This window comes from Artibeus jamaicensis, unplaced genomic scaffold, assembly GCF_021234435.1.
Source record: "Artibeus jamaicensis isolate MK-2021 breed Jamaican fruit bat unplaced genomic scaffold, CSHL_Jam_final contig_793, whole genome shotgun sequence".
In the NCBI taxonomy this organism is placed as follows: domain Eukaryota; kingdom Metazoa; phylum Chordata; class Mammalia; order Chiroptera; family Phyllostomidae; genus Artibeus; species Artibeus jamaicensis.
Window position 1 is genome coordinate 7,431,172 of NW_026521975.1, and position 22,892 is coordinate 7,454,063.

At 37.3% G+C, this 22,892-nt stretch overlaps 1 protein-coding gene across 4 annotated transcripts in view; it reads left to right on the forward strand.

Moving 5' to 3' along the window:
* The window catches only part of ACAP2 (ArfGAP with coiled-coil, ankyrin repeat and PH domains 2), a 162,508-nt gene that overhangs the window by 123,953 nt on the left and 15,663 nt on the right, over positions 1-22,892 (forward strand). For 3 of the 4 annotated variants that reach the window (XM_037137166.2, XM_037137167.2, XM_037137169.2), the window contains 5 exons: positions 15,216-15,424; positions 15,757-15,826; positions 19,370-19,461; positions 21,012-21,193; positions 22,082-22,174. In XM_037137166.2, coding sequence (XP_036993061.1) covers positions 15,216-15,424; positions 15,757-15,826; positions 19,370-19,461; positions 21,012-21,193; positions 22,082-22,174 — 646 coding nt within the window. The remainder of the gene's footprint in view (positions 1-15,215; positions 15,425-15,756; positions 15,827-19,369; positions 19,462-21,011; positions 21,194-22,081; positions 22,175-22,892) is intronic. The other variant, XM_037137168.2, reaches the window with a different exon arrangement.

Here is a 22,892-nt window from a genome sequence, read left to right on the forward strand (position 1 = left end):
AGCCCTCGGTTGCCTGCGCGCCCCGTTCACCGCCCCGGGAATTTTTTCTTGCTAACCTGCTCTGCTTCTGGCCTCGCTCCTTGTACCGGTCCAGCCGAGTATCTAGTTGTCCTTTGGACTCCGTATTGTCGATTTTCCGTGTGGCTTGGTTGTGACTGCTGTTAAAAATAGTTGTTCTTAGATTTGGTTGTTCACAGAGGCAAGGTGGACCTTCCACCTACTTCTCCATCTTGGCGGAAGTCCCCATATCATTTTTTTAATGAAGAATAATTTATTTTGGAATTGAAATGGATTTTATTTTTAAAACATAGATTCAATTTCTTTTTTTTTTTTTACTTTACTTTACCTATCATATTATTTCTAATATTTCAGTGTATGGGGTCAGATTAGAAGGTGTCCAGCCATGTAATATGAAAAATGGAGACATTTATGGAAGAAGGCACAAACAACATTGTACATAGGACAATGACACTTCAGTCCCCTTCAGAGTAGGTGCCTTGGGACCCCAGACAGTTCTCCCAGTCACCATCAGCTGCCCCATTGTATTTTCCTGAATTTCATCAACGGTCTGAAATCTCTTCTATTTCTTTCAAAGGTAATTTTAGTTTTGGGAAAGGCCAGAGATCATAGGGCACCAAATCTGGGAAGTAGAGAGGCTGAGTCACCTGGGTGATTTGATTTTTCGCAAAAAAACTCTATACAAGTCGTGATGAATGAGTGGGCACGCTGTCGTGATGAAGCTGCCAATCACCAGCTGCGGCCTTCTAAATCATCCAGATAGTTTCCACAGAGTAAATGTTCAAGCTTAACACAAAAATTGATGCAAATTCATCACTGTACTCACCGAGTCATTTTTAAATGCAGCAGCCACACAGTACACATGCTCATTCAACAGCATCTACTGCCCCCCACTGACTAGTATAGTGAAGTTGTCATTGTTCCCACATGTGCATTCCAGTCCACTCTCCTTGGCTGCCAGGATACATTAATGTTGCACGAACTGTTTTTGTTACATTAACTATGGCTGGACTTTTTCCAGGCAGACCTCATATTTACTCATTTTCCAGCTCCTAAAATTTTGTTACTCTTATTTTCTCTCCTATTATCCCTGTCCTTGTAGGTAAATTTCTTTTAGTTAAAAAAAAAAAAAAAACAACTGCCCTGGCTGGTGTAGCTCAGTGGATTGAGCACGGGCCTGCGAACCAAAGGATCCCCATTCAATTCCCAGTCAGGGCACATGCCTGAATTGCAGGCCAGTTCTCAGCATGGGAGGCAACCATACATTGATGTTTTTCTCCCTCTCTCCTTCCCTCCCTTCCCCTCTAAAGATAAATAAATAAAATCTTTAAAAATATATGCTGTATCTTTATATTAAAAAGTAAAGTTTTAAAAAGTAGATTAAAGATATCATGTCCTTCCACACCTAATAGCAGTTTTTAATATCATCTGTCACCCAGTCTATTGGGATATCCCAATTTTAAGTTGTCTTAAAAATGTCTTTGACAATCTGTTGTAAAAGTAGGATCTTATCTATGACAGCATTGCACCTGGTTATGTCCCTCAAATCTTTCAGCTTACAACAATCCTTTTTATTCCATGAAAATAATTTATTTTAAAAAATCAAGTTAGTTATTTCTGTAGAATTCCAGAAAGAATTCTTATAAGATTACATCATGGGTGATGTGTATGCTTCATGTTCTAACAGGAGACACAATGTTTGGTTGGCTAACCATCACTAATGCCGAGGCAGGCTTCTGCTGTGAAGATGAAGTGGATACATTGGATTAGGGAAATGACAATATGATTCCTCCATTATAAAGTTACATTTCCACCCTTGATCCCAATCTATTTTGTTACATTGGTAACAAATCTACTAGTGTTACTTCATCCCATGAGATCTACTCCCCCATCAACTATTCATCTAACGATTTTACAACTAAGTTTGTTATTTTTATTAGGAATTGCAAAATGATGATTTTTCTAAATCTGTCATCTCATCTACATTTATTTATTAACTTGCAATTTTATATGAAATACAGCTTTTTTTCATCACCTGGAGCTATTAGGTTACTATAGTTCAATGCTTAATCCTTTGCTTTTAATTACCACATTTGGTTAATTTATTAGCTACTTGAGTGTGAACAGTTATCTAGTTTGGGGGATATTATTAGAAACTCATGAATTTTTATAAATACACTGGGTCCCATCAAATGATCACATCTTTTTGTTCAATAAAGGCTCTGGGTAATGCCTTTTTACAGATTCTGTAGTTTTTAGCAGAGCTTTGAGAGGAAATAAAATTACATATCCATTCACATCATCTTGAAGAAGCTGGTGGCATTGCTGAAATAACTGGGTTATGCAAAATAACACACTAGAAATAATGGGGATTGTGGGACAAATCAGGATAGGGCTGACCTAAACCCCTGTGTAAGTTTGTAACTAGAATACTTTCAGGAAATTTAGAATCTCAGTAAAAATACTAGCACAGTTAAATTCATAATAAATGAATGCTACAGTATAGATAGTACTTAACTTTAAATATTGGTGAAGATAGCTTAATGGGAGGGTACAGAAGGATTGAGAGTATTCAGTTACAATGACAAGGCAAAATTATATAAACAATAAACACTTTTAAGTCAGAGCACATGGCCAAAATGAAACAAGAAGATTGGGGGCAATGGGTATTGTGTCCATTCCTGTGTTTCTTGAGGTGACTAGCCCAAGTTCTACTGTTACATTAGTGTAGTTTGCTTTCAACCTCTCTAATTTGGTGCAAAAGTATTAGCTTATAGAGTAAAACTGGAAATAAGCCAAATGATTGCCACATTATATTAAGAGCATGTCCCTATATGATAATTGCTTATGAGTTAATACATATTATCTAACATGTTCTAGTATAAGATTTTCTCTTTTTTAAAAATTTGAAATAATCTCAAAATTACAGAGCAGTTCCAAGTGTAGTACAAATAACATTTTCCCCTGAACTGTTTGAGAGTGTGTAAGTTGCTAACATCATGGTCTATCACCCACTATTTCTTTTTTTGTTTTGATCTTGATTTATGCCTTTTATTTGTAAAAGTAACACTTTCTTATTTTACCAAATGTTATACAAATATATGTAGTCAAAAGTGCAAGTTTCCTTTTTTTATTGTTGTTTAAGTACTGTTGTCTCCATTTCCCCCACCACCACTTTCCCGCCACCCCACCAGCCCCCACTTCCCACCCTCAATCCTTCCCCCCTTAGGCTTTGTCCATGGCTCCTTTATACTTGTTCCTCGACAACCCTTCCCCTTCTTTATCCCGTTATCCCCCTTCCCCTCTGGTTACTGTCAGTTTGTTCTTTATTTCCATGTCTATGATTCTGTTTTGCTCGCTTATTTCTTTTGTTGATTAGATTCCACTTATAGGTGATACCATGTGGTATTTGTCATTCACCGCCTGAGTTACTTTACTTAGCATAATGCTTTGTACATCTGTCCATGGTGTCACGGAGGGTAGGAGCTCCTTTCTTTCTGCTGCATAGAATTCCATTGTGTAAATGTACCAGCTTTTTGATCACTTACATTGCTTCCAGCACTTGACTATTGTAAATTGTCCTGCTGTGAACACTGAGATGCATAGGTTCTTTTGAATTGGTGTTTCAGGATTCTTGGGGTATAATCCCAGCAGTGGAATTGCTGGATCAAAGGTATTCTATTTTTAGTTTTGTTTTTTTTTTCTTTTAATTTTATTTAGTTATTTTTCAAGTACAGTTTTTTGTCCATTTTTAGTTTTCTAAGGAAATTCTTTACTGTTTTCCACAGTGACTGCACCAGTCTGCATTCCCATCAATAATGCAGTAGGGTTCTCTTTTCTCTACAACCTCGCCAGCACTTATTGTTTGTTGATTTGTTTATGATGGCCATTCCCACCTGTGTGAAGTGGTATCTCACTGTGCTTTTAATTTGCATCTTTCTGATGGCTAATGATGCTGAGCATCCTTTTATATGTCCCTGGGCCTTCTGTATTTCCTCCTTGGAGAAGTGTCTGCTCAGGTCCTTCATCTACTTTAAAAATACATATATATATATAGGCCAGCCAGGGCCTTCAGCTCCTTTTTAATTGGGTTGTTTGTCTTCCTAGAGTGGAGTCATGTGATTTCTTTATATCATTTGGAGAGCAAACCCTTGAATGAGGTATCATTGGCAAATATATTTTCCCAAGTGATTGGTTCCCTTTTCATTTTGCTGATGTTTTCTTTAGCCATACAGAAGCTTTTAATTTGATGAAGTCATATTTGTTTATTCTTTCCTTTATGTCTCTTGCCTTAGGGGACATATTGGTGAAAATATTACTATGTAGAATATCTGAGATTTTCCTGCCTATGTTCCCCTCTAGGACTTTTATGGTATCTTGACTTATATTTAAGTCTTTTATCCATCTTTAGTCTGTTTTTGTGTATGGCATAAGTTGGTGGTTGAGTTTCATTGTTCTGCATGTAGCTGTCAAGCTCTCCCAACACCATTTGTTGAAGAAGCTATTTTTGCTCCATTTTATGCTTCTACCTTTTTCTCAACTATTAGTTGGCCTTAGAGACACAGGTTTATTTCTTAGTTCTCTATTCCGTTCGATTGATCTATGTGTCTATTCTTACATCAATAACAGACTATTTTCATTACTGTGGCCTTGCAATATAGTTTGATGTCAGGTATTGTAATCGCTCCTACTTTGTTCTTTCTCAAAATTGCTGCAGCTATTCAGAGTTGTTTATGGTTCCATATAAATTTTTGAAGTGTTTGTTCTATATCTGTGAAATATGCCATTGGTACTTTAATATTGTGTTGAATATACAAATTGCTTTCGGTAGTATGACATTTTGATGATGTCATTATTCCACTCCGTGAACATGGTGTCTTTTTCCATTTGTCGGTGTCTTGCTTAATTTCTTTCTTCAGCGTTGTGTAGTTTTCTGAGTATAGGTCTTTTACCTTCTTGGTTAGGTTTATTCCAAGGATTTTATTTTTCTTGTTGCTATCTCAAATGGGTTTTTTTTCCCGATTTCTGTTTCTGATATTTCATTGTTGGTGTACAAAAATGCCTTCGATTTCTGAATATTGACTTTATATCCTGCTGTTTCGCCAAATTCACTTGTTAGATCAAGTAATTTTTTGATGGACTCTATAGGATTTTCTCTGTACACTATCATGTCATCTGCAAAACAATGACATTTTTGTTTCCTCTTTTAAGATTTGGATTCCTTTTATTTCCTTTTCTTGTCTGATTGCTGTGGTTAGGACTTCCAGTACTATGTTGAATAGGAGTGGTGAAAGCGGACATCCGTATCTTCTTCCTGATCTTAGTGGAAAAGCTCTTAAGTTCTTGTCCATTGAGTATGATGTAGGCTATAGGTCTCTCATATATGGCCTTTATATGTTGAGGAATGCTCCCTCTATAGTCCCACTTTGCTGTTTTAATAATAAACGGGTGCTGTACCTTATTAAGTGCTTTTTCTGCATCTATTGATATGATCATATGATTTTTGTCTTTTGTTTTGTTTATGTGATCTATTTATGCTTATTGATTTGCAAATATTGAACTATCCTTGCATCCCTGGGATGAATCCCACTTGGTCATGGTATATGATCTTTTTAATGTATTGCTGGATGCAGTTTGGCAGTATTTTGTTGAGGATTTTAGTGTCTATGTTTATCAGTGATATTGGCTTGAAGTTTTCCTTCTTTGTTGTGTCTTTATCTGGTTTTGGGATTATGATGATGCTGGCTTCATAAAAAGAGTTTGGGAGTCTTCCATCTTCTTGGAATTTTTTGGAATAGTCTGTCAAGGATAGGGTTTAGCTCTGCCTTAAATGCTTTACAGAATTCTCCTGTGAAACCATTATGTCCAGGGATATTATGTGCCAGGAGTTTTTTAATTAATGCTTCAATTTTGTCAGCTGTTCAAGCTTTCTGCTTCTTCATTGAGTTTTGGAAGATTATATTTTTCTAGAAATTTATCCATTTCCCCTAGGTTTTCCAATTTCTTGTTATATAGTTCTTCGTAGTAATTTCTTATATTCTTTTGAATTTCTGTGGTATCAGTTGTAATCTCTCCTCTTTCATTTCTGACTGTGTTTATTTGGGTCCTCTCTCTTTTTTCTTGATGAGTCTTTTTAAAGGCTTGTCAATTTTGTTTATCTTTTCAAAGAATCAGCTCCTGGATTTATTGATCTTTAGAGTTGTTTCTTTATTCTCTAAGTTGTTTAATTCTGCTGTGACCTTAGTTATGTCCTTCCTTCTACTTGCTCTTGGCTGTCTTTGTTGTTCTTGGAGTTCTCATAGATGTAAGTTAGCTTGTTTATTTGAAATATCTCTGTCTTTTTTAAGGTAGTCCTGTATCTCTATGAACTTCCCTCTCAGGATTACCTCTACTGTGTCCCATAAGTTTTGGGTTGTTGTGAGTTCATTTTCATTTGTTTCCAGAAACTTTTTGATTTTTTTCCTTGATCTCATTCTTGACCAATTCAATGTTTAATAGCATGCTATTCAATCTCCATGAGTTTGAGTGTTTTTGAGTTTTTCTTTGAGGTTGGTTTGTAGTTTCAGTGCCTTATGGTCAGAGAAAATACTTGATATGATTTCAATTTTCTTGAATTTGTTGAGGCTTGTTTTGTGTCCTATCATGTGGTCTGTCTTTGAAAATGTTTCATGTGCATTTGAATAGAATGTGTATTTTGCTTCTTTGGGATGAAAGTCTTTCTCTATGTAAGTTAAGTCCATTTGATCTAATGGACTTAAATCATTCAGTTGTACAATATCCCTGTTGATACTTTGTTTGGAAGATCTGTCCATTTTTGACAGTCAGGTGTTAAAATCCCCTACTATAATCGCGTTGCTCTCAATACCCTTTTTGAAGTTCTCTAAGATTTTCCGTATATATTTGGGTGCTCCTGTGTTGGATGCATATATGTTTACAATAGTTATGTCTTCTTGATGGATTTTTCCCTTGAGTATTATGAAGTCTACTTCTATGTTTCCTTTTTATGACCTTTGTTTTGAAGTCTGTTTCGTCTGTTGTGAGGATTGCTACTTTGGCTTTTTTTCTTGTTCATTTGCTTGGAATACTTTTTTCCAACCCTTCACTTTCGTCTGTGTACATCTTTTGTTCTGAGGGGAGTCTCTTGTAGGCAACATATGTGTGGGTCATTTTTTCTTATCTATTTAGCTACCCAGTGTCTTTCATTTGGCGCATTGAATCCTTTTACATTTAAGGTTATTATTGCCAGGTACTTATTGTCATCTTCCCCCTTTGTACCCGTGTTCCTCTCTCTCTCACTATTTTTTTTTCCTTTTCTTGAAGCAGTCTGTTTAGCATATCTTGCAGTGCTGGTTTGGTGGAGGTGTATTCTATTAGCCTTCTTTTGTCTGGGAAACTCTTTATTTCACCTTCCATTTTAACTAAGAGCCTTGCTGGGTAGAGTAGTCTTCGTTGCAGTCCTTTGCTTTTCATTACTTGAAGTATTTCTTGCCATTTCTTTCTGGGTTGTACTGTTTCCATTGAGTATCATCTGCTAGCTTTATCTGGGCTGTGTGTATGTTACTTCTTATTTCTCGCTTGCTGCCTTTAAGATCATCTCTTTGTCTTTGGCTTTTGCCATTTTAATTATGTTGTACTTGGAGGAGTGGGCCTCTTTGGGTTTTCCTATGTGCTTCCTGGACTTGTGTGACTTTCTGTCATCAAATTCAGGAAGTTTTCCATCATTACTTTTCAAACAGGTTTTCTATTCTTTCCTAGAAAGGAAAGGACTCCTCTCCTCCTTTTGTTATCACTGTTATATGGATGTTATTATATTTCATATTGTCATGCAGTTCCCTTAATTCCTTTGTTCTTTTTCAGTATTTTGTCCTTTTCTTGCTCTTTCTGCGAGTTTTTTCCTACCTTGTCATCCAGTTCCCTGACTCAGTCCTCTGCTTCATCTAGTCTGCTATCGATTTTTTCTACTGTGTTCTTCAATTCAGTAGTTGTGTTCTTCATTTCCTCTTGGCTCTTGTTGATAGTTTCTGTGTCCTTTTTCATGCTGATATAATTTACACTAAGTTCCTCGTAGTTTCCAGTAATGCTCACTGAGCCTATTAAGTTTCCTTGGAACCATTGTTTTGAACTCAATATCTGATAGTTGACTTGCCTCTATTTCATTTAGAATTCTTTGTGAGGATTCTTCCTTTCCTTTTGATTGGGGGTTGTTGTTTCTTTGTCTTCCCATTATTTGTGAATCTCTTCTTGTTTGCTTCTGCTTCCTAAATTGATGTGCTTTGACTCCCTGTCTTTGTGGTATGAACTTCTATTGCAGGAGACCTTTAGGATTCAGTGGTGTAGTCTCCTTGATCTCCTGAACTTGATGTTCTTGGAATGTCCCTTATGTTGGCTTTCTGGATGTAATTGGCTTTTGATTATTGTTGGGTGGTTCTTTGGTACGTCATTCCCTCCAGCTGGTTGACTTAGAGTCAGTGCACCCACCACGTCTTCTATGTTGTTGTGTAGGTGTTGCCAGAACAAAACCATGAAACTCAGGTAACAAACCCACACCTGCAAAAGTAACTCCCCCCTGCAGTCCCACTATCCACAGTAAATGAACCAGTATTAATAAGGGTGTAAAGAGATTAAGACTATTATAAGAAAAGAATGTGAATATGAGATGCCCTACTGAAAGAAAAATTATTTTGAGAGGGTAGAAGGAGGAACACTAATAAGAGTTGGAACTCGGAGCAATGTGAAGAGACAAAGTAAAATTTACATCATGAATTAAACAGGGAACGAAGAAGGCATAATTGAATATGAGAAGGGAATTGTATAGTGTTAGGTTTAAACCGAAATTAAGATAAAATAAAGTGAGAGAGAAAGAAAAAGGAAGGGGAAAAAAGTAAATAAGTAATAAAAATATAGGAGCCAAATTGCAGAGAAAGATCTGCCATAGCACTATCAACAACAAATGAGCTAAAATTAATATAGGTTGTATGGGAGTGAGAGGGGGGAAAAAGAAATAAAAGCTTAAGAGATGTCTAGAGAGCCCTGGCTGGTGTAGCTCAGTGGATTGAGCGCAGGTCTGAGAACCAGACAATCACGGTTCGATTCCCAGTCAGGGCACATGCTGGGGTTGCAGGCTGGTTCCCTGCAGGCCAGTTCCCAGCAGGGGACGCACGAAAGGCAACCATACATTGATGTTTCTCTCCCTCTCTCCTTCCTTTCCCCTCTAAAGATAGATAGATAGATAGATAGATAGATAGATAGATAGATAGATAGATAGATAGATAGATAATATTAAAAAAAGAGATGTCTAGAGAAACAGGAAGTGATATTGAAATGAGAGAGGGCAAAGAAATACTAAGAGTGAGGAACAAAAACCAGGCTAACACGGGGAAAAAGTAAATTTTGAGGTGAAAAGAAAAGGAAAAAGAAGAATAAAAAATAAAAGGGCAGAATGAAAAAGGAAGAAAAAGGAAAACGTAAAAAAAAAAAAACAGGCTAGGACAGAGGCAAATTAAAAATTTGAGACAAAAAATAGAATAGGAGAGGCAAGCCATAAAATTTGAGATTGGAATACAAAGTTAGTGAGGATCTATAGATAAAATTGAAAAATTGCATAAACAACTTTATCCACAGCCAACCAGCAAAGATTGTTAAAAGTGGAGAGAGAACGTGGGTGTTTTAAGAGCAGGGGAAAAGGATGTCAGGTGACGATTAACAAGAAAGTTGGCTTTATGAGGCTGGACAAGGGAGAAGTAGTAGGAGTGCATAATGTAAACAAGCTGTAGCAAGAGAGAAAACAATTTAAAATGAAAATAATGAGAGGGAAGAAGAAGAAGGTAAAATGGGGTAAAAAGAGGGAGGGGCAAAATATGTGAATGAAATGAACTATAGTATAAAATCTAGTGATTTAATATGCACAAACCTGATGGACGAGAAATAAATGTTAAAAAGCTATGCAGGAAAAAAATATCACAAATCATGGGAAAGACCACAGTGATTTTCATTTCAGTGACTCTGGTGTTTACCACTGTTGTTTCTTTCTGGATACACTTCTGGTGATGTCAGATGTTGACCCCGTCTGATCTTAGGCAGCCAGTTCCAGATTTCCAGGGATCTACTGTCTATGGCAGACTTCTTCAGTTGTTAATCTAGTCACTCTGCACTTAGCAGTCAGGCTTAAGCTCAATAGGGTTGGGATTCTATTGCTTCCCCTCAGGCTGATGCTGCTTGGAAGGGAGTGGTTCACCTGAGCAGGATGGCTGCTGCTGTAGGGATGATGACTCAGCACCAGGATCTCAGCAGCTGCTCTCTGAGCTCTCTCCCCACAGATTGTCCTTAGTCTCTCCACAAGCATTTGTAGCCAACTCTGCTCCCACCTTTACTGGAACCCTGGGTAAGTGGCTGCAAGTGAAAATTTGTGTGTTCACCCTTTAAAAGGCTCTCGTCTCCAGCAGTCCTGCCACTTTTTGATGCTGGTTGTCATCTGTTACACTTTTTGAGCTCTAGTGGTCCAGCTTGGGATTTAGACTCCATTCTTCTCAGGGGTATTCAGCCAGCCGCTTAATTATCCCTCCAGCACTGCCACCTGTGGGCACTCAGCCAGCCTTCTTGAGTCTTCACCACACTACTTACCAGTCAGATTGTGCTAAAGCTGATTCTTCTGTCTGTCTGAGGTTATAAGGCTTGTCTCACTGTTCAGTTGTTTGTTCCTGATGATTTCTCCACAATTCAGTTGTAATTCCACATTGGTCCTGGGAGGAGATTTGTATAATTTCCACTCACTCCTCCACCATCTTACCCAATTTATTTAGTATCAATACTTCCCACAGCCTACGGCATTCTCTTATATAATCGTGGGATAGCCATCAAAATCAAGAAATGAGCATTGGTACATTATAGCCATTTGACTCCCAAATATCATTAAATTTTAACAATTGTCCCAGTAATGTTCTTTATGGCAGAAGATCCAGTCCAGAAACAGAAGTTGCATTAGTCATCATGACTTTTCAGTTTCTGGTAGTCAGGAATAGTTCCTTAGTCTTACTTTGACCTTCTTGACCTTGATAGTTTTTAAGATCATAGACTAGTTATTGTAGAATGCCCCTCAATATGGGTTTGTCTGATGTTTACTCACAAGGCTATGCCTCTTTGGCAGGAATATTATATAAATGTCTCTCTGTTCTCACTGCGCTCTCTCAGGTGGCATTTGATTTTGATTTGTCCCTTTATTGATGATATTAACTTGGATCATGTGATGAAGGTGGTGTCTGCTACACTTTTTTTTAACACTTTTTTATTGATTATGCCATTACATTTGTTCTATTCCCCCCCTCCATTCCCCTCCACCCTGCACACCTCTCCCCCACCATTCCCCGCCTTTAGTTCATGAACACGTGTCTCAAGTTCTTTGGATTCTGTATTTCCCCTACTATTCTTACCCTCCCCCCTATCTATTTTCTATCTACTGTCTATGCTACTTATTTTTTGTACCTTCTCCCCCCTTCTCCTTCTCCCACTCCCCTGTTGCTAATCCTTCACGTGATCTTCATTTCTATGGTTCACTCCTGATCTAGCTGTCCTCCTAATTTGCTTTTGCTTTAGGTGTGGTTGTTGATAACTGTGAGTTTGCTGTCCTTTCCCTGTTCATCTTTTTTATCTTCTTTTTCTTAGGTAAAGTCCCTTTAACATTTCATATAATAAGGGCTTGGTGATGATGAACTCCTTGAATTTGGTCTTATCTGAGAAGCACTTTATCTGTCCTTCCATTCTAAATGAAAACTTTGCTGGATAAAGCAATCTTGGTTGTAGGTCTTTGGATTTCATGACTTGGAATACCTCTTTCCAGCCCCTTCTTGCCTGGAAGGTCTCTTTTGAGAAATCCGCTGACAGTCTGATGGGGACTCCTTTGTAGGTGACTGTCCCCTTAGCTCTTGCTGCTTCTAGGATTCTCTCCTTCATTTTAATCTTGGCTAATGTAATGATGATGTGCCTTGGTGTGTTCCTTCTTGGATCCAACTTCTTTGGGACTCTCTGAGCTTCCTGGATTTCCTGGAAGTCTATTTCCTTTGCCAGAATGGGGAAGTTCTCTTTTATTATTCGTTCAAATAAGGTTTCCTCTCATGACTGTTCCTCTTCCCCTCTGGTACCCCTATAATTCGAATGTTGGAATATTTAAGTTGTCCTGGAGGTTCCTAACCCTCTCCTAATTTTTTTGAATTCTTGTTTCTTCATTCTTTTCTGTTTGGTCATTTTTTCCTTCCTTCTGGTTTACTCCCTAGATTTGAGTCCCAGTCTCCTTTCCATTACTATTGGTTTCCTGTGCATTACCATTCATTTCAGTTAGTTTAGCTTTCATATGTTTCTCTAATTTGTGACTAAAATCAACCAGTTCTGTGAGGATCCTGATCACCAGTGTTTTGAACCGTGCATCTGAAAGTTTGGCTATTATCACCAGTGTTTTGAACTGTGCATCTGAAAGTTTGGCTATTTCTTCATTGCTTAGATTTATCGGCTCTGGGGCTCTGAGTTGTTCTTGAGCCATTTTTGGTCTGTTAGCACCTGTTAAGTATGAGGAGAGGAGCCTTAGTTGTTTACCAGGGCAGGGCCACCCAGGTCGCTGGTTTGTGATGCTGTATGTGGGGGTGGGGTCAGAGAGGGAGCAGTGGCAGCCCTCTCCGCTCGCCCAGTCTGTCCCACCACTGGCCCCCGCCTATTTATCTGAGCGGAAATGTGCGAGCCCGCCGCCCTGCGACGTGCTCGTCTCTTCACTGGTTTATCTACACACAAATGATCGACCGACTGCAGCCAGCCAGCCGCGCCTCTTCCCTGTGTCTGCCCGTAGGTAGCCTGCACCTGGGATCTGAGCCTTTGGCTGCTTGCGCAGCCACCGGTGGGGGATCTTTTTAGCCAACCTGCTCCGCTGCTGGCTTCACCCCTCTTACCGGTCTAGCTGAGCATTTCATTGTTTTCAGACTCCGTATTGTCGAATTTTCTGTGTGGTTTGGTTGCATTTATTGTTGTTAAAACTTTGTTGTTTTTAGATTTGGTTGTGCGCGGACGCAAGGTGTTTTCACCTATGCCTCCATCTTGGCGGAAGTCCTAATGAATCTCTGCTACACTTCTTTACTGTGAAGTTCCTAAGTTTTTTGTGGGGGAGGTACTTTGAGACTACATATATATTCTGTTCCTTATCAAGCTTTAGTTTTTTATTATGTTAGTATAGGGCCCTATTTTATTGAATGTGTTAAAATCCACTACTATTCTTTGTTTTGTTGCTCAGGTTGACCCAAGTTTAGCCAGTTGAGCCCTGGCTTCTCTGTCCTTTTGACATAGTCCCTTCAGTCTTTGAGTTCTTCCTTACCTTCTAGCGTGATGATATGTTTCAGGTTCATTTTGTAGTTTCTCTGCACCAGTTCTTAAATCAGCAGTTTCTTTAAAGAGCGCTAGTTTCTTTTTGGTGTGGAATGGCTTTTAGAAACTAAGATAAAGGAATATGTATATGTGATACACACATACATACATTTACATCTGTATTTCTTTACACATCTATTTATATTGAAAACCATTAGTATGTTATTGGTTTCTCCAGTTATGATCTAATACAATAGAGTTTATTCTAATTCCTCTGCCTTTTTGGGTTTTTTTTTTAAGATTTTATGTATTTCTTTTAGAGAGATGGGGAAGGGAGGGAGAAAGAAAGGGAGTGAAACATCAGTGTGTGGTTGCCTCCAGCACACCCCATACTGGGAATGTGGCCCACAACTCAGGCATGTGCCCTGACTGGGAATCAAACCAGCAATACTTTGGTTCACAGGCCTGTGCTCAATCCACTGAGCTATACCAGCCAGGGCCTAATTTCTCTGCTTTTCTTATGAATAACTTCTTTCTCAGGAGTGAGAAATCTGGCTCCCATTAATTTTAACATGTTTGTTTATATGATCAGTTTCTTTATTATAACCAATGTCCTTTCTCTGCTGCCACCTGCCCCCTCACCCCGCTCTGGCTATGACACCTCATAGTGTGGTACTCCTACTCCACCCAGCTGCTCCCTCCTCAGGCTCTTACCCTTGCTGGGCTCCTGCCCTATGCAGATACCCTCTGTATCCAGCTTGGGATCCAACAAACTGCATGGCATGACTCTCATTCAAAGATATACTCTTCATCCAGCCCAATTCTATCTGGAATTCCATATCCCCACGCTTTTCTTTTTTTCCTTGGCTCACCTAATGGCCATTGAATTGGGTTTTGGAGGAGGTCAAGGCAAGGGCCAAATCATATTTCTGTTTATTCTGTACTAAAATACTGGCTTGTTGAAATGTTTTTAAATTCAAATACTTTTAAAACCACGTCTTTAATTGCTTAGGATTCCCAAACTACATCTTTAATTATTATTAGTATAGACTTTGCCATATACTTTAAAAAAATAGATTTTTGCTTCTGCCTTTTGCTTTTCCTAAAAATCTGTGGCATTTTAAGATACTGAGTATTCTGTTGATTCACTCTGTAATTATAATTATGTAGTCAATCTATTCTTTAATAAAAGGCTATACCATTTCCAGCTATTCACCAAATAGGTTGAAATAACTTGCTTGCAGTCCCTGTATTTTTCAGACCATAAGACGGACCTAGGTTTTACAGGAGGAAAATAGGAAAAAAATTTTGAAGCAGAAAGTGTGGTAAAATATTAAATAACATAAATAACATAATATTTCACCAATGTAAATGTAAATCTACATTTGGACTATAAGGTGCACCCCATCTTTTCTTCCAAAATTGGGAGGGTGCATTTTATAGTCCAGAAAGTATGGTAATTGAATACCTTAGAAAAACATTGTATAAAATAATATTTATCTTATTCCCCAGTCTTAATAGCCTCATGTTTATTCCTTCCCTCTCTTTCTCATTTTGCATGTTAAATTCACGTTCTCCTTTCCCTTTGACCTCATATCTTCTGCATATGTTCATTGTATCAGTTATTTATATATATATATAAATTTTCAATGGTTATATATTTCTACCCACAAGACCAGTTGATGTAGGAACTTATATCTTTTCATTCTTAAATTTCTAATGCCTCCAACAATGCCTGGCATAGGTCCATAATAGACATTCAATTTATTGATCAGAAACTTTCTTTTGGAGCATGTAGAATGCAACATGATATTACAATCTTTTTTAAAACAGAAATGAATAATTTTTCGTCCTTTTAGAAGCTGGATAAGAAATCATCTCCATCCACAGGAAGCTTGGATTCTGGAAATGAGTCAAAAGATAAATTATTGAAAGGAGAAAGTGCACTGCAGAGAGTCCAGTGTATCCCTGGCAATACCAGCTGCTGTGACTGTGGCCTGGCAGACCCACGGTGGGCCAGCATCAACCTGGGCATCACCCTGTGTATTGAGTGTTCTGGGATTCATCGGTGGGTACACCTGCCCAAGCTGAGAGACTTCTTTTGGATAAACATGCATTATAAATTATCGAGTCTCATTGAATAGAGGGCCTTTTCTACTTGCCTAATTTGACTGCCAGTCTATCTTTTTACCTTTTGTAAAGTGGATAGTTCTATTTTGTGAATAGTTTTTGAGGATTTTGGTTCACTAGTCATTGAAATCAGAAGATATATATCATTTCTAATTACATATGTGTTATGGGCTACAGTATAGACTGTCAATAGTGAGAGGAAAGTAATTTGCATAATTAGCAAATAGAGATTGATACTTTACTATTAACAAAGTCTTTTTTCCCACTTAGGAGTCTTGGAGTTCATTTTTCAAAAGTACGTTCTTTAACTTTAGACACCTGGGAGCCTGAACTTTTAAAGGTAAAATAAATATTTGCTTAAAAATGTTTTATGTTTTTATATAAGTAGTCAGGAATTTAGATAGTTGTTTGACAAATGTATAAGGGTTTTTTTAAGTGTATTTTGTTAAATATGCTGTTACAGTTGTCCAGGTTTTTTACTCCTCCCCCCTCTGCCCAGCACCCCTTTTCCTCCAGCAATCCCCCCCTTATTTCGTGTCCATGGGTCACGTATATAAGTTCTTTGGCTTCTCCATATCCTATATTCTTCTTAACTTCCCCCTGTCCATTTTGTACCTATTAATTAATGTTTTTTAGTCCCTGCACCTGTTCCCCCAATCTCCCCCTTCCCCTTCCCACCAATAACCCTCTGTGTCATCTCTGTCTCTGTGATTCTATTCCTGTTCTAGCTGTTTGCTTAGTTTGTTTTTGTTTTTGTTTTTAGATTCAGTTGTTGATAGTTGTGAGTTTGTTGTCATTTTACTATTCATAGTGTTGATCTTCTTTTTCTTAAATAAGCCCCTTTAACATTTCATATAGTAAGGGCTTGGTGATGATGAACTTCTTTTTTTTTTTAATGTAATTGTTGTTCAAGTATAGTTTTCTGTCTTTTATTCCCTTCCCAGCCAACCCCCCCAGCCCTCCCCACCTCCCTTCCATTTCCACACCCCCTAGTTTTTGTCCATGTGACCTTTATACTTGTAAACCCTTCCCCTTTTCCTCTGAAATTCCCTTTAACTTGATCTTATTTAGAAAGTATTTATCTGTCCTTCAATTCTAAACAATAGCTTTGCTGGATATAATAATCTTGGTTGTAGATCCTTGCTTTTCATGACTTTGAATACTTCTTGCCAGTCCCTTCTGCCTGCAGAGTTTCTTTTGCAAAATCAGCTGTTACTCTTATGGGAACTCCTTTGTAGATAACTGTCTCCTTTTCTCTTGCTGCTTTTAAGAGTCTCTCTTCATCTTTAGTATGATGTGTCTTGGCGTGGTCCCCTCTGGGTCCAAATTGTGTGGGACTATCTGTGCTTCCTGGACTTGTATGTCTCTTTCCTTTGCCCGAGTTTTCTTTCATTAGTTTTTCAAATAAGTTTTCAATTTCTTGCCCTTCCTCTTCTTCTGGCATCCCTATGATTTGATGTTGGCACTATCAGAACTGTCCCAGGGTCTTATTATTCTCGCCTTGTTTTTTGGAATTCTTGTTTCTTCATTCTGTACTGGTTGACTGTTTATTTCTTCCTTATGATCCAAATTGTTTATTTGAATTCTGGCTTCCTTCTCTTCATTACTGGTTCTCTGTGGATTTTCCTTTATTTGTTTTAGTGTAGCCTTCATTTCTTCCCTTAAGCACTTACAGTACTCAGTTCTGAGCATCCCGATCACCAGTGTTTTGTACTCTGCATCTGATGTACTCTGCATCTGCATCTGATGGGTTGGTTATCTCTTTTTTGCTTAGCTATTTTCTAGAGTTTTGGTCTGTTCTTTCATTTGGGGCATGTTTCTTTGTCTCCTCAATTTGGCAGCCTGACTGTGTTTGTCTTTGTGTACTAGATAGAGCTGTTTTGACTTCCTGTCTTGGGGCAAACGTTTGTAAGACACAGAGCCTTAGGTACTTGCCAGGGCAGGGCAACCTGCTTCACTACTTTGTGGCTTTGTTGTAGGGGAGGGGCCCAAGAGGCAACAATGCCACTTGCTTGGGCCTCGCCCAGTTCCACTCACTTTACCTACTTCCTGTATGCAACCAGTGCCCCTCTAAGCTATTTCATAGTGGTGGTTGCCAGAGTGGATAGGTTTGCATACATTCTAGGACTGTGGGGACCCTTTAAACGACTCTCCTGAGAGACCAGCAGTTCTTCCAACACCCTAACCCCCATTAGTTTTTACAGCCAGAGGTTATGATGCTTTATTCTCCTGGCACTAGAACTCTGGGCTGCAGTGGTCTATCCTGGGGCTGGGATGGCTCTCTCCTCAGGTGTCCTTCTCAGCTTTTATATGCCACACGTGAATGTGGGAAAGCCCGTTCAGCCGGCCACTGCTGCCTTGCTGCCAGCACTGTTCCCTCTTCACCCAAACTTCGTGTCTCCACCCTTCCTACCTGTCTGGATAATTTTTTTCTACTTTAAAGCTTAGTGTTGGACTTCCAGACAGTTCAGTTTTTTAGCAGTTCTGGTTATTTTTGTTTTGAGGTTAGTTGTGGTACTTCTTATGGTTGTGCAATGAGGCCAAGTGTGTCTACTTATGCGACCATCTTGGCCAGAAGGCCTCCAAATGTATAAGTTTCTCAATGCTAATATTAACTATATTGTTTTGGGACACATGTGAGACTATTTTGAACAATCTATAATTTTTATATTGTATTTTTAAAATTTCTAAGTTTATGTAGGACTCAATTCCAAATCAGTTCACTTTTTAAGAAAACCAGTGTTCCTACACTGGTTTATGTGTTTATGTTTTCTCAAAAAATATCTTAGATTGTGTGCCTTAATTTTAGTCTTTTATAGTTATATAAATTCTTGATAAAAATATTACACATTGCTATAGTAAGCTTCCTAAAGCTTGGATTGGCATAGTATGTTGTTTTCACTGGGTTATTTTAGCACAGGGCCATTTGCAAATTTACATTTGTAGGGTAGTAGTCATCAAACCAAGATATCTTTCTTACAGGTGTAGGGATTCATATATATGAAAATGTCACAAATAATTTTAGATCACATCTGTGTTTCTGATTTACATAACTCACAGTTAATGGTATATTTCCTTTAATTCCCCCCATTTAGCTTAACTGTTGTACTGTACTCTTCATTTTGTCTGAAAATTGTGTTCTTAATGGGCTTTTGATTTTATTTCACTCTATATAAACTGGTAGTTCTCTCAGTTATGTAAAGTAAAAAATTTGCTTTGTGTAATTATTGCGTAAACATCTAAATTAAAGTGATAAAAATTGGCTTCTAAGGTAGACCCCTATTTACGTATATTCTATTATTCATTACTGATTTAAAGATGAAGAAAGTGGGAAAATAGAGGTAGGAATCTAATTTTTATATCAACTTTGTATGTAGTTATGAACTCAGTGGATTTAATTTAGAAAGTTTGTTGAACACACAACTATGTGATATTTTTTTTAAATGTGACCAAAAGTTTTAAACAAAATATTTTGAAATTCTTATATATGAGGTATAAGGAGAAAATAGTTTACTTCAGTTTTGAGTTACTTAAAACTACCTGTCTGGCCGTAGACTTCTTTTTTCATTTAATTTACTTGACATTGTGAATAATATGCAGCATTGTGCTAGCCATGGTGTAAGGACAGAAACTAGCAGGAGATGGGTGAGGCAAAGGCTTTTCTTTAGGAGTGGTAATCCTCCAGGAGAGGTATTTTGGTGAAGAGTGGCAAATGGTGATATTGCTCTCTACTCTTACTTCATTTTGCTTTAACTTTAAACTTCTTTGTGGAATGAGCAGTCACAGAATATGCTAAAGGAATTACCTAGGTGTGCTTGTTTTAATGACTTTCATAGTATTTTTAGGAATTTATGGCTTATTTTTCTATTTCCCTGCCAAACAGCTTATGTGTGAGTTGGGGAATGATGTTATAAATCGAGTTTATGAAGCTAAAGTGGAAAAAATGGGAATAAAAAAACCACAACCGGGACAAAGGTACTATTTCAGTTGTCTTTAAAAAAAAGATTTTATTTATTTTGAGAAAAAGGAGGGGAAAGAGAAAGTGGGGAAGAAACATCGGTGTGAGAGAGAATCATTGCTTGATTGCCTCTCATACACACCCAACCAGAGACCGAACCTGTAACCCAGGCATGTGCCCTGACCAGTAATCTAACTGGCAACCTTTTACTTTGTGGGATGATACCCAACCAACTAAGCCACACCAGTCAGGACATTTCAGTTGTATTAATATGTTATCTTTTTCCCTCCTGATTAGAAATATGGCTGTGATTTTTATTTCACTATAATTCATATGTAATACTGAAACAGACTGTTTAGAAGAGATGATTGCTCTTTCTATTAAAATATGGCTACAAAATTATTTTTTATTGGTCAGTCAATATACAGTCTCCAGATAAAAATTGTAAAAATTAAGGTTCTGCATATGAATTTAAAAGCTCTTGGCAATTAAAGTAGACCAAGGTTCTGTTAGTGGCCAGCCTTAAAAAGAGAAAATCTGTTCATTAATGTATCTAAGGGTAAAGTTTCTACTACATACAATGAATATTTTATACTGTGTGATATAATTTAGCAAATATTTGACAATCACATGCTTTATACATAACATTATGATATTGAAGAATTAAAGGTAACAAGATTGCCTTGTCTAATATGGCTCAGTGGATTGAGCACTGGCCCGTGAACCAAAGGGCCGCTGATTCAATTCCCAGTCAGGGCACAGGCCTGGGTTGCACACTAGGTACCCAACAAGGAGTGAATGAAAGGAAACCGCACATTGATGTTTCTCTCCCTCTCTTTCTCCCTCTCTTCCTCTCTCTAAAATAAATAAATAAATAATTTTTTTTCTGAAAAGGTGACAAGGTAATAAAGAGTACTTAATTGCTGTGTTTGAAATTACACTTCCATTTCTATATATGGAGACTCATTGAAGAAAGTGTCTAAGAGTACCTTCAAAGTACACAGTTCATTTAGGTTTTTGGTATTTTGCATTTGACTAAATCTTTATATATACTCAATTATCATTTTTAATTTATTCCACTGTAAACCAATATTACTTAAATCAGATTACTTATCTGCTAAAGCATTGCTCTTTGAATTACTTTAGACCTTGAAATATCCTATTTCAAGCAAACACCTAAGCATTTTTAAATGATGTAGGTAAAAAAATGTATACAATAAACTTGGCATTTTATGATTCTATAAGAAATCAAAACTTTAAATGTGACATCTTTTCTCCCCTTTAAGTTAGGAATGTTATTTTGTTTTAAAGTAGTTGTCTTATCAGTAGTGATCATTCAGTATATATGAAATCTTTAGTTTTTGATCTGTATTTTATTTGAACATGAAATCATAATTCATTAAGTATTTGGAAGGAAAATGTAACATATTGTCACAAATTCAGTTTTAATTAGTATTACATTTACTGACTTTCTTTGAAATATTTCTTATATGTATAATGGTTTCTTTTCAGTATTGGTTATTCTCAGAGACTAAGCAGAACATCATGATATTTTTATGTTTACCAGACAGGAGAAAGAGGCATATATCAGAGCAAAATATGTGGAGAAGAAATTTGTGGATAAATATTCTACATCATCGCCTCCTGAGCAGGAAAAAAAGATTGTCCCGAAAAGTTGTGAGGAAAAGAGACTGAGCATTTCTAAATTTGGGCCAGGTGACCAAATGAAAGCATCCCCCCGAAGTTCAGGTATTACAGCTTACTTGTATCTATAATATTTTATAAGGCGATGTCACTTTCTTAATCTCTGAATTATTAACCATTTGAAATTTTTTCAATGCTAAAAATCTATTTCCTTCTACATATTCTAAGGAAAAATTGGACTCTCTGTCTTTAAAACTATTATTGAATAGGTCTTGCTAATTCAGATGTCTAGGTAATGTGTATATTCTAAGGACTAAAACTGCTTAAAGTGCAGCGGGAGATGGGAATTAGTACTCTATCATGGCATAAAAGCCCTAAATATCTGATTAACCACCTAATGTCCTTCCTATTTTTTTCTCCCTAAATTTTTCCCAGTAACGTTTTTTTCCTGCCCTTTTCCCTTCTTATGGCCTGCTTTGTGCTTTGCTAACTTGCATGTCCCCAGTGGTTGCTGTAAATAGCGACGAGGCCAGGCGGGAGTCTCTGTTCTGTCCTGATGAGCTAGATTCACTCTTCTCCTACTTTGATACCTCTTCAAAACTGCGTAGTAGTAAGTACTACTCTTATGAAGCATTCCAAGTCTGTGCCAGTGCTCATTGTGCAGTGTGGCCATTTCTCTAGATGTTACCCATTGTCTCAGAATTACACATTACTTACAGTCATACAATAAATTAAGCTTTTTACTACCCCTTACATATTATGGGGTAATGAGATGTATTACAAGTCAGAATATAAGTTTATTTCAGGCTTTGTAACTGGTTCGTTTTTTGATACACCAAGTGCTCAAAAGAATTAAAATTATATTCAGTGGATTCTACTACCCTTTTTTTAGTTCACATTGACATATCAGTTCATTTTCAAGCCTCATTGTTTGTGGGAGGTTATTTTTTTAATGACTCTCTAAAATCACTAGTTGGTTTTTCTTTAAAACAGTCAAAAGTAATGACAGTGGAATCCAGCAGAGCTCTGATGATGGAAGAGAATCTTTACCCTCCACAGTGTCAGCCAATAGTTTATATGAGACTGGTGAGTCTTGGTGAAATTCAATGTTAACTGGCATTATTTACTAGAAAATGCATGTATTAAATGCCTAGTCTTAATTAGATTCTAAAGCAGGTGGTTAGTCTTTTGGAAGGAACTAAGGAAAGAGTAATACAGTTTAATGAAAAGGCAATGATTTTTTTTCATATTTGAAAAGTTATTTCCTAGCTGTACATTTTTCTGAGCCTCTTAATATGTGCTAAAAGTGCCTTGACAATAGTAAGGATAATTTTTAATCCACATGCATGTGGATTATAAATTATTATTACTTTTTGTATTTTGGATTAAAAATTATTATTACTCTATCTTTTTCTTTGTGCGGCTGTCCTATCTTATCAGGAGAAAGATCTGCAACTCCCTCCCCATTACGTTTTTCTCTGTTTTACTGACGTATGCTTTAGTCTTATATTCTCCTTCATGCATTATTTTAGTGATTTTGTTCTTGCAGAATACTCAGGGTAGTAAGCATTCTTCAAATTTATTTGAATTGCTTGTACTGCAGTTTTTGATGGTATTGGATTGCCCTCGGAATAAAGTCAAGTGTTGTCTAGTAGCAGAATTCTTTTAAGGATTCTTACTGACTCTTCTTAGACTTTAAGTCCAGGCTTATTGGCATATACCTAATTTTACTCTAGTATGGAGTGATTAACCAATCTGTTGGATACTGGCAGGACAACAGAGGCCTGACATACCAGTTGATGGC